At 35.3% G+C, this 12,955-nt stretch overlaps 1 protein-coding gene across 6 annotated transcripts in view; it reads left to right on the forward strand.

Annotated features, from left to right (window-relative positions):
• LOC128218102 (general transcription factor 3C polypeptide 1-like) overlaps positions 1-12,955 on the forward strand; it is a 303,630-nt gene that overhangs the window by 238,757 nt on the left and 51,918 nt on the right. For all 6 annotated transcript variants that reach the window (XM_052925645.1, XM_052925643.1, XM_052925648.1 and 3 more), the window contains exon 39: positions 229-369. In XM_052925645.1, coding sequence (XP_052781605.1) covers positions 229-369 — 141 coding nt within the window. The remainder of the gene's footprint in view (positions 1-228; positions 370-12,955) is intronic.

A 12,955-nucleotide genomic window follows, 5' to 3' on the forward strand; every position in this document is an offset into this window, starting at 1 on the left:
ATCCTGAGGAATATTTCCGGTGATCAATGTTGGGATGCCAGTATCGTCTGATGTCATAAGGTTCTTGGCATTTTCTGATGTCTTGCATTGCTTTTCTTGACATATCATTCTGGTGCCTGGTATTGGATTCTTGGCATTGTATGATGCATTGTCTTATGCCAAACATTGGGGTTTTGGCATTGTCTGATGCCTTGCATTAGGTTTTACATTTCCTGGGGAATATTTCAGGTGGTCAGTGTGGGGATATGTCATCCATGCTACGTGGCTCTGGTGCACGCCCGTCCGTGGGTGATCCATGCATACCGGAACCTGCGGGGCCGCGGGCTTCATGCAGAGGAGGAGAATCTGCCCAATCTGCCCCTCAGCCTTGTGAGTATGCACACACTGCAAAAATCAAGTAACCCAAAGGTTTTGAATTATTAAAACACGAAATAGATTTATGATGTAGTACTTAACTCTATGCACTTGATGTATGCTTCTATGATAATGTATTTATTTCAGAAAGCAAAATTCCTGAAAAATATGATTTTCAGGAGTAAAATAATTTTTCATCTTTTAGGCTTCTCCTTTTTTATTTTTTGGTTTACAAGAATTTTTGGAAAAAATGTCCACCGGTTGGTCGAAAAAAAAGAAAGAAAAGGAACAAAGTCACAAAACATACTCTTTAAGAGTGAAAATCAGAGAAAAATTATCATTTACTTGACATTTTAAATTCTTTAACTGCTATTAATGCATGTGTTAATACACTCAAATTTTCAAAGTTCTAATTAAAAACACATTTTTATTTAAATCTTACATACTGTGCATATAAAACATCAATGAAATTGACTATAAAACATGTCTACTAGGGTTGATCCAGAATTACGTGGACTTTTTTTATAATTCAAATATCGTTGCACATAGAACATAGAAAATTCACACACAAAACATATAACATATCTGGTATAATTCCTGAATTTTTCAGAACAATACATAATTTTTTTTGCTGAATACAATGCATTAATGACATATGGTTAAACCTGACTGGTGCAGTCCAATGACGTTAGTGACGTTGCGCTCATAAAGCGTCACATTTTTTCGAAGTATTTCCCACCAACGCTGACACACTTTTCATGGCGCATAATCCACTGCGTATAAACATTTGAATACCACTCTTTACAAAACATGGATATCGCATTATGCACATTAACTTGCAGTTGATGTAATTGAGTGGAAACGATGTCCTTTAAGCTGACTCTTGATTTCTGGGAATACAGGCGCAATCCATTGGCGAAAGATCTGGCTGTTATGGCGGATGCGCGACGGTCTCCAAGTCCAACAATCGAGGGACCCATCTCGCACAAACCTTACTCATGCCTAAATCGTCCGTTAATATCCTTTGCACACTTCCGTACGCTTGTCACATCACGGACTGTCAACGGCGATCCCCTTCGATGATGTCCTTCACTGACGTCAGTAACGTCATGCCCCTCGACTTCTTCTGTCCCCTTCCCTCTGTGGAATCTCGCCCTTCTCTTAAACGTTGATGCCTGTTGAATACTAATGAACGGCACACAGGTTGCTTCAATTTCGCCTCGGCCATCATTTTCATAGTCTGTGTCGGTGTTTTCTATACTTCATGCTTGTTTTTTTTCATTTTAAAGAGTATCCCTTGGTTACAACAACTAATCTTATCAAGAGTGAACTATTAAGTTCATTACAAATTGAAATGGACTTATTCAAAACAGTTTTCCGTGTTGATTTATCTGAATGTTTTGCAGTTACAACTCCCGGCATCAGTAAATGTTATCGACACATGTGTTCAACTCTTTCATTGTTTTCATTGTTTTACTCTACTATTTACACAAACATGAATAAACATGTACTTTAGAATAAACACAAGCTTTTACATTAACTCAATGACAAGTATTTCCAAACCATTCTGTGAATTAAATCCATAAACACCACCGACCAGAGCTTCTAACAGTTTGGAACCTCAATCGGTCCAGACCCGGTGAACCCCCCTCAAAAATCTCCCCCCCCCCCCCCCCCCCCCCCCCCCCCCCTCAAAAAAAGAAAGACCTGTTCATAAGTCTGATTATATAGAGATGTCACACATTTTCGCGACGTCTTTTCTGTCAATATTTTTTCGCGATGTTGCAATTTTTTGGGGGTATTTTGGGAATATGACCTATACCTGTGGGATTGGGAATTTTCGCGTCATTTCTGCAAAATTGGGAATTTCTACAAAAATGTTACAAAGGATATATAATATATCTAATATTACAATAAATAATACCAAAAAAGGGGTTTATATCTCTATGGTGTTAACTGAGGTGTGCATATGAGTCTTTGCATATAAATATGTTGCAAATAAATATGTTGAACTGTTGGTACTATTCATTGTAGTATTATATATGTATCATATCTTTGTAAAAACCATTACTCACTTACGATTTTTGAGATGATATATAAAAACAACTAGTTTCACTTGACATTTGATGGAAAAATTACAGTAACACTTCAAATCATGCATTTTCATGCTACAATTATGTTTGCTTATGCATGCCCAAACTCCTAAACTGTTATTGCTTTCAAAACAATTAAAATAAACACGCTTTAATTTTTTTTTAAATGTTGTAATGACTAAGAATTTTAAGCAAAACAAGTCTACTTTCACTTTGGAAACTCAACAAAATTTTTAGGAAGTGATCAAATTCAATAGACGCTATCTATCGGTAAAGTTTATTTCCCGGCTTCCGGTATTTTTAGTATGCAAAAACGTTTTGCCAGTCTAAAACTCTTTATTTAAAGAACAATATAGTTATTGTAATAAAAAACGATTTTTTTTTTATATTATTTAAATAAAATAGACGTAAAAGTAAAACAATAACATAGACAAGAAAATTGCCAAAGACGGCCTTATAAGGTATCGGGAACTGGATATTATACTACTACGGTACCGGGACCCAGATATTTTACTAACATTATATGTCTTCGTGAATAGATGCTTGCATGGAAGGGAAATAACTGTTTTGTTTATATTTTCATCGTCCTTTTTAAAAAAAAATCCAAATTTTCGGAACTTCTGATTGGGAATTTCTATTGAGAAATTGGGGGGAAAAAAAAAACTTTTTGCCTTTGGGAACATGACCAAATACCGGCTATAAAAATCGCCAAAAAAAATCCCTGTAAGAGGGCTCTAGAGCCAGCATAGCTGATTCAGATAGTCATTGATACAAGCTTAATTCAAATGAGATTATCATAGAGTTATGTGGCGTTTGTAACAAGAATGACTGCGATCGTAATTAAAACTGTGGCCGGTTGGAAGCAGTCAGACGACAAAAAATGAAACAGTATTATGATTTATTTGCTTAATGCATCTACAGTGGGTCAACATTCAACTGATACTATTGAATAATAATATATATCTAGATTTATAATTGGGGCTTCAAGCTTTAATTGTGATATCGACAACTATTTTTTCATAACTGCGAATTAAAATGACGTAAGCGGCGCACTCTGCTTTCAGACTATGAAGTTAGTCAAGCGTGTCGCTGTTGATATCCTTTATATGACTTATGTTAATTAATTCTGATTTTTAATGCTTTCGCAGATAAACAATGACAAATGCATTTATCTTTAAAACTGTTTTTAACCAGCAATGGTTCATTATTACAATTTAAATTTAACCGTTTGGTAATCAACAAACAGATATCATGTAATGATCGACGACGACATAGCATATTGCCATATGAAAATATGGACCGATTTTAACACTTAATCAGGATAGCTGCAAGCACATTATTAACACATAGTTTGTTTAATTGTGGCTTCTGCAACCTACCGAATCTGAATATAAACTTGTTTTCACAAGTCAGAGTTAATATTACTTCTGTTTCTTAGCAAAAACACTGACATTTGACAAGTCTCTTAACCATGACGTATTAAATGTGTATTTTCCGAAAATATAAAACTAGTAACAAATATAACGTTTTTGTTTACATTGTTTACATCTATCGTTGTTTTTGACTGAAAAATAAAGAAATTAGAAATTCTACAGCTTTTGAGGCATAAATCTACCTGATCTCTTTCATTGCAAAAGGTTCACATGTATGCTCTTTATCACCAAAATAATGTATGTTTTTAAATAAAAAAGGCAAAACATGTTGCATCTCATGAGAGCTTTTCCTCAAAAATTACAATATGAACCAAAATTATGTTTTTGCATACATGCACAAGAATTCTGAGAAATGACAAGTTAAATCATTGCATGAATGGCAAGTATCTTAAAGCAGAGATGTGATTTAACATTCTGCCACTATTGCTAGAAAGGTGGATACATTTAATTTCTTCAAAGTTGCAGTGATTTTTACAAAATTGTAAATATGTACAGTATGGTGTTGAAACATGGGTATACAGACATGTCAATGTGTTCTTTATTTTGATGGCCCTTTGGTCGCATTAAACCAACTGATGACTAAATAGTTAAAGTATAAAAATTATGATAGTTTGCTTACTACATGTATATCTCTCTCTGTTTTACTGTTATCATAAGATGAAATAATATCAAATGTATAAGAAATTTAGCACAGCCGTCCAAGAACTAAAACTATTTGATTTGTTAAGGCTGAGCATGTATTTTCTAAGCAGTAAATAGTAAATAGAGTAACACTTGCATGTTAAATAATAGAAAAGCTATATGATATCTATAGAACTATACCAATGGGTTCAATATGAATCTCCTATTTGCCCCTCTCCTAGGGAACCTGTGTTCTATTCCCAGCCTATGTGAGTATGAGTTTGGTAAGTGGTCACCAAGCTGGACAAGTGAGTTTCTTTTCCGGTTTCCCCTACTACACAAGACGACACTCTCTCGTATCATTGTCCCAATGAGAAGTGCAAAAACTTGTTTCACAATTGTTGTGAAAATAAATAAGTTTAAACTAAATAATGCTCCCTTTATGAATTCATACAGTTACTACTTACAATGGTACCAGAGCGGATTGCATAAAATGTTTGTTTATGGTCTCCCCCCAAAATATTTTTTTTAAGCAATTCTAGTCTGAGATGTTGCATTTTGAGCGTATAAAATTACTTATTTCTTATTTCTCCAATATAGAAGAAGTGTATTTGAACGATGTGAGGGGCGCTACCTAGTGCGCCATCCCTCTACTGCCACCAGTGGGTACAATGGGCAACTTGTTTTTATGCCCCCGAAGGTGGGCATATTAAAATCGCACCGTCCGTCCGTCCGTCCGTCCGTCCGGCTCTGTAACTTTCCCTTGTATGGACAGATTTTAAAATAACTTGCCACATGTGTTCCACATACCAAGACGACGTGTCGCGTGCAAGACCCGTGTCCCTACCTCAAAGGTCAAGGTCATACTTAGTGTTTATTCACAATGGAGTGCTGCATAAAAGGACATAGAGTATAGGTTGTCGTGTCGGGGCTGTAACTTTCTCTTGTATGGACAGATTTTAAAATAACTTGCCAAATGTGTTTCACATACCAAGACGACGTGTCGCGTGCAAGATCCGTGTCCCTACCTCAAAGGTCAAGGTCACACTTAGTGTTTATTCACAATGGAGTGCTACATACAAGGACATAGAGTATAGGTTGTCGTGTCCGCGCTGTAACTTTCTCTTGTATGGACAGATTTTAAAATAACTTGCCACATGTGTTCCACATACCAAGACAACGTGTCGCGTGCAAGACCCGTGTCCCTACCTCAAAGGTCAAGGTCACACTTAGTGTTTATTCACAATGGAGTGCTGCATATAAGAACATAGAGTATAGGTTGTCGTGTCCGGGCTGTAACTTTCCCTTGTATGAACAGATTTTAAAAAAACTTGACACGTGTTCCACATACCAAGACGACGTGACGACGTGTCGCGTGCAAGACCCGTGTCCCTACCTCAAAGGTCACGGTCACACTTAGTGTTTATTCACAATGGAGTGCTGCATATAAGGACATATGTATAGGTTGTCGTGTCCGGGCTGTAACTTTGCCTTGTATGGACAGATTTTAAAATAACTTGCCAAATGTGTTCCACATACCAAGAAGACGTGTCGCGTGCAAGACCCTTGTCCCTACCTCAAAGGTCAAGGTCACACTTAGTGTTTATTCACAATGGAGTGCTGCATATAAGGACATAGAGTATAGGTTGTCGTGTCCGGGCTGTAACTTTCTCTTGTATGGACAGATTTTAAAATAACTTGCCAAATGTGTTTCACATACCAAGACGACGTGTCGCGTGCAAGACCCGTGTCCCTACCTCAAAGGTCAAGGTCACACCTAGTGTTTATTCACAATGGAGTGCTGCATATAAGGACATAGAGTATAGGTTGTCGTGTCGGGGCTGTAACTTTCTCTTGTATGGACAGATTTTAAAATAACTTGCCACATGTGTTCCACATACTAAGACAACGTGTCGCATGCAAGACCCATGTCCCTACCTTAAAGGTCAAGGTCACACTTAGTGTTTATTCACAATGGAGTGCTGCATATAAGAACATAGAGTATAGGTTGTCGTGTCGGCGCTGTAACTTTCCCTTGTATGAACAGATTTTAAAATAACTTGCCACATGTGTTCCACATACGAAGATGACGTGTCGCATGCAAGACCCGTGTCCCTACCTCAAAGGTCACGGTCACACTTAGTGTTTATTCACAATGGAGTGCTGCATATAAGGACATAGAGTATAGGTTGTCGTGTCCGGGCTGTAACTTTCCCTTGCATGGACAGATTTTAAAATAACTTGCCATATGTGTTCCCACTACCAAGACGACTTGTCGCGTGCAAAACCCGTGTCCCTACCGCAAAGGTCACCGTCACACTTAGTGTTTATTCACAATGGAGTGCTGCATATAAGGACATAGAGTATAGGTTGTCGTGTCCGGGCTGTTACTTTCCCTTGTATGGACAGATTTTAAAATAACTTGCCAAATGTGTTCCACATACGAAGACGACGTGTCGCGTGCAAGACCCGTGTCCCTACCTCAAAGGTCAAGGTCACACTTAGTGTTTATTCACAATGGAGTGCTGCATATAAGGACATAGAGTATAGGTTGTCGTGTCTGGGCTGTAACTTTCCCTTGCATGGACAGATTTTAAAATAACTTGCCACATGTGTTCCATATACCAAGACGACGTGTCGCGTGCAAAACCCGTGTCCCTACCTTAAAGGTCAAGGTCACACTTAGTGTTTATTCACAATGGAGTGCTGCATATAAGAACATAGAGTATAGGTTGTCGTGTCCGGGCTGTTACTTTCCCTTGTATGGACAGATTTTAAAATAACTTGCCAAATGTGTTCCACATACGAAGACGACGTGTCGTGTGCAAGACCCGTGTCCCTACCTCAAAGGTCACGGTCCCACTTAGTGTTAAAATTTCCATCTAAAGTAACTGTTATTGTTTATTTTGTACATGTTAAAGATTTAGAGTCGCATCTTATTGGTATATTGTACTTTTAAAAAAAACATAGTTGATATGAAATGACTGAATGATACATAATTGTGGAATGTTTATTTATCAATCATGCTCCCATTCAGTAATATTGTAATATCAATTTGATCCTTTAAACAGAGTATCAGGTCTGTGCCATTAGTATATTGTTAACTTTGTTAACTGTTCTTCAATCTATAGCTAAGTATCAGTAAAATAACTTAATATGAAAGTTTTATTTGCAGAAAATTATTTATGATGACATCAAACAAGATAAAACAGATAAATATTCATAAAATAATGGTAATGTAGTCAATTAAAACATGAATATTGGTCAAATTGGTATGAATATCAAATAAAGGAGATCGGTTGCCATGGGAACATGCAGAATAACTTTCTTACCAAAAATTTTTGTTGCTTCATAGTAACATATTCTTGATCACAACACTAAACCTAGAAAAAACAAATGAATGACCATTGACATTTTTGCTTGTTTCTCTCCAATAAACAGCTGTTTTTCAATTATATTGTTGCAATGGCCATATTACAAATGTCGTCCAAAATAATTACAAATGTTGTCCAAAATAATAAACAATAACATATGTTTTCATTTAATTGCGTTCAATATCAATGCGAATCTTCATTATACCCAAAAAAAACAATTTCAATTACTGACAGCTTAAATAAAACTTAACATTTCAACATCACTGTCTGAAAGTTTGAATGCTGTAGAACAAGTATTATTTAAATTGTATCCTTTTAAAGTCAATGTGTGACATATATAACATTCACTCAAAAACAACTCAGCAGTGAGCAATGAACTACACTTACAACATTGCAGCATGGTAAGGGTTAATAATATTGGAAAATGTCAATAAAGTGAAATAATTACCAATTTTGTAAACAAGGAAGTAACATTTTATGAAGACATTTGAGCTTTAATATTGTGAAAACAATTCCTGAAAAACTAAAAATCAAACTAAGACCTACATTTGTGTTTACCCTTACCATGTGTAACCCGATCCATGCTAAGTCCATATTTTTTGGACCGGGATATTTACCATGGGATGTTCACCAAATCCATTTCAAATTCAAATCTTGCAGCAAATTACCACATCAGTACATAAAAATCACATTGCAAAATAATATATCTAGCATGTGACTTGACTTTATGTACCAATAATAGTAAACTGACAGAGAAATCCATAATTATGTATCGGATATTTTCATTTTCTCCCAACACTGCGGAAAATGGTTTAATATACGGGAATGTACTGAAACCCGTACATCCAACATGTACGTTAAGTGTACGGGATGTTGAATATACGGGTGTGTTCGGACCCGTACATTCATAAAACTCGCACATCATGAGTATACGGAATTCGATGTACGGGCGCGTTCTAACCCGTACATCCGTGTTATAATAAATCAAAGCACTGAAAGTGCTGAGGGACGGTACTGCTGAATGCTGGCAACATCAATGTAACATTCGGTAGTGTAAATATATGTAAATATCTGTATGGGATTTGAACCATACATCATACATTAATCTGGAACGATAACTTTTACACAAAGGCTAAAACAACAACTTAAATGTTCGTCTTTATAATAAAATAAAAACAAGAAATATAGAGGTGCATACCTTTATGAATTTATTGGAAAAAAGATTTCCAGAACAATTCAAAACATAACAGGCAAACACATAGACCACTGTGATACCAATGCCTCAACAACCACAGACCAGTTCAATTTTTAAAAACACATTAACAAATTCACACAAAGCATAATTTACAGTGTGTGTATATCACAGTGATAAATAACGTAATTTATGCTACTTCGGAAGCAACATTTTGTTTAAAATCAAGACTAAAATCAAAGATAACTTTTCTTTCACAACATCATTTTAAATAAAACACTGAACAGTCTATGCCGCTCAAGGAGCCCCTCCTTCGTTCCATTACCAAAGGCAGATAAGGCGATACGTTTCATCAAACAATGACAAACGTGTTTCCAAAATGTTTTGACAGTGCTCTATCCTCTGTCAGAAGGCCCTAATGTGAAAAGGTTTGTTGAAGCATTTTAAGAAACTAAAATCTCAATTGAACTCTGGTGTTTGTTTATTGATCTATATGGGATAGAAAATGAGTAAATTCACAACTGCTAGAAAAGAGAAATTTTAACAAACAATCATACCAGAGTCTATTAGATTATTTTCAGTTGAATGGAAGGCTTACTTGAAAGTATGTCAACAATGAAGTAATTATTAAAGAATTAATGACTGTTGACAGGTGAGATGTGCTCAAGTTATTGACATAGAATTATTCATTTCTGGCAGTACACAATGAATACCATTTGAATATCAGCCCTTGTCTGTTTAATTTTTGTTAATTGACAAAACACAAAATCATGATTTTTAGTAGTTTTTACTTGAATATTCAGATGTTAAAGAAAAGGTAAGGCTTGGGGTCATGGTGGATGCAACATGAAAGCTTTATCACAAGATTGATTTTTTGAAACTTAAAAAAAATTACCATAGCAATTTAGCAAATGAAAAATTTATTTTTAACAAGAGGGCCCTGAAGGCCCTATAACGCTCAACTGATCCAATTCGAGTGTGACATAAACTTCATAAACACAAACATTCTGACATAGTTTCATGGTGATCAAAGAGAGAATGTAACCTCTACAGTGTTTACAAAGTTTTTCTATGATTTGACCCTAGTGGCCTGGTTTCTGACCTCTGATAACCCAGTTTCAATCTCTATCTAAAGATCATCAAGAATAACATTCTGATCAAGTTCCATGAACATATGCTCATAAATGTGGCCTCTAGAGTGTTAACGTGCTTTTCCTATTATTTGACCTGGTGACCTAGTTTTTGACCACACATGACCCAGATTTGAACTTGGCCTAGAGCTAATTAATATAAACATTATGACTTTACTGAACATACAGTCATATCGTGACCTCAAGAGTGTTAATAAGCTTTTTCTATGATTTGACCTAATGGCCTAGTTTTGACCACACATGACCCGGATTCAAACTTGACTTAGAGATTATTAATATACCGTATTATATCATGCATAGGAGGCACTTTTTTACCCCCAATTCTCGTCTTAAAAATTGCCTGCGTCCTTTCTATGCTATTAGAATTTCATCTGTTTTTTTCCAAGTCCATTTCAGGTTGAAAATATCGGACCGGGGAAGAACGCGGTAATAGTAAGTATCTGTACTGCGTCACCGAAGAGAACAACTGACATAGGTAAAATCACGCAAGTTAACACACGCAGAAATATATTGAATGTTTACTTTAAAATGATTTATTGAGAAATAAATTGAAAAAACACGAGTGTTTACTTTTTTATAAAAGGGACGCTACTCACAAAAACTCGATGTGAGTCAGCACTTTAACTGGATTGAGTTATAACGGCAACAGATCGGGAAAGGAGGTAAATATCAATTAATCGTTGTTTATGATTTTAATGTTTCGATATTTTACAAAACATTTTGTTGTATGTTACTGTTTTAAAAAATTGATAAATGAATGTGCATAACGCAAAGTAGCATTATTATCACTATCAAATCTTTTCAAATGTGCGGAGGTGTGAAAAACACCCGCTGTCTGTCATTAGAAAAACATCAATAGAACAAACTATTGTGATGGTAAAACCTTATGGTTGTTTGTTCACACTTTACCCGATGTGCCTTCCGCTGGCAAGGCTAATTACTGACACTTAATTATGCCGACATGCTTGCACAGCGACAAGCCTTATCAAAATAATCATCAGTTTTGACAATACACAGTTTTGTTGCGATTGCAACGGTTGACTGTCATTCAGAAAGCGTGTCGAGACTATTGCAACGGTTGACTGTCAGTCTGGACTATTACGGCATTTGTATAAGTCTTATAATATGCGTAAATGTTCTCAAAATGTCAAGACATATATCATTGTTGTGTACACTAAATTACCAAAATAAGACAATAATTATCGAAATACACAAGACAGTTACCAAAATATGCCTTATATACAATTTTTTGTTTGTTTTTTACTTCAATATATATGTTATAAATACTTGACCAACCTCAATTTTTCGGCTCCGATTTTGACATTTTTCCGCTGCGTCCTATCTTATATATCAAGGGGTTTTACCCGTTTTCTCAACTATTTTTTTGCCTGCGTCCTATCTATGCTAGCGTCCTATACATGATATAATACGGTAAACATTCTGACCAACTGTCATGAATATACAATTCTAAATGTGACCTCTAGAGTGTTAACAAGCTTTTCCTTAAATTTGACCTGGTGATCTTGTTTTTGACCACACGTGACCTAGATTTTAACTTGACTTTTAGATTATTAATATAAACATTCTGACCAACTTTCATGGAGATACAGTTATAAATGTGACCTCTAGAGTGTTAACAAGCTTTTCCTTCAATTTGACCTGGTGACCTAGTTTTTGACTGCACATAAACCAGATTCGAACTTGACCTAGAAATTATTAATATTACCATTCTGACCAAGTTTCCTGAAGATACAGTCATACATGTGACCTCTATAGTGTTAACAAGCTTTTCCTTCAATTTGACCTGGTGACTTATTTTAAACCCTAGATGACCCAATATCGAACTCATTCAAGATTTTATTGAGGGTAACAATCTGACCAAGTTTTATTAAGATTGTGCGTAAATTGTGACCTTTTGAGTGTTAACACTCAAATTGTTGATGACAAACACAGGGCGATCACAATAGCTCACTTTGAGCACATCGTGTACTGACTATCGGGTTCATAAATATTGATATCTGTTCTGACAGCAACCACATAAAACATACATGTATCATTACATTTGAGGCAAAGAATGGGTCGGTGGTTTGCAAAGAAATTTAGATACAGATTTTCCTGAATAAAAAGATGCAGCTGACAATTATCACATACTACATGAAAAACTAGAAAGTATACCCGTCATAAAAATCTATTGAGTAACATTTGTATTAGACAAGACAAACATAAAATGAGATCAAAACTTAATCATTTGTGGTTTAGTTATGTGCAAACAATTAAATATATGTGAAACAATTGAAAGAACAATATAAGTTGATATACTTGCAGCGATTTGTACAAACAAATTTCAAAACACATAGTAATAGTGAATATTTCCAGTTTTTAGAAATAATGTTATTGAAGTTAAATTTCATGTATTTTCAGGTTAAGAGGTTCTCTTTGCTGGTGAAATACCTATTTATTTTCATACTGTAAACTAATGAAATGTTTTTTCAAAAGCAATTTCATTACTGAGGTGTCTTTGAGTATGTTTTCAAAAACTTAACAAAATATTATGTTGTGAGAAGCTGTTATTTAAATTGATTGTTCATATAAAGATATTTCTAGGCATAAAAAATGTTCATGAATGATAGGCAGAGAATTGAAAGTTCAAAATGTTATAAAAGCTTATTTTGATAATATTAAGAACTAAACTGTTCACAACTAAATGTCCAAGCACACATTAAATGTGTGTTTATGA

The sequence above is a fragment of the Mya arenaria genome, chromosome 14 (assembly GCF_026914265.1).
Source record: "Mya arenaria isolate MELC-2E11 chromosome 14, ASM2691426v1".
NCBI lineage: Eukaryota > Metazoa > Mollusca > Bivalvia > Myida > Myidae > Mya > Mya arenaria.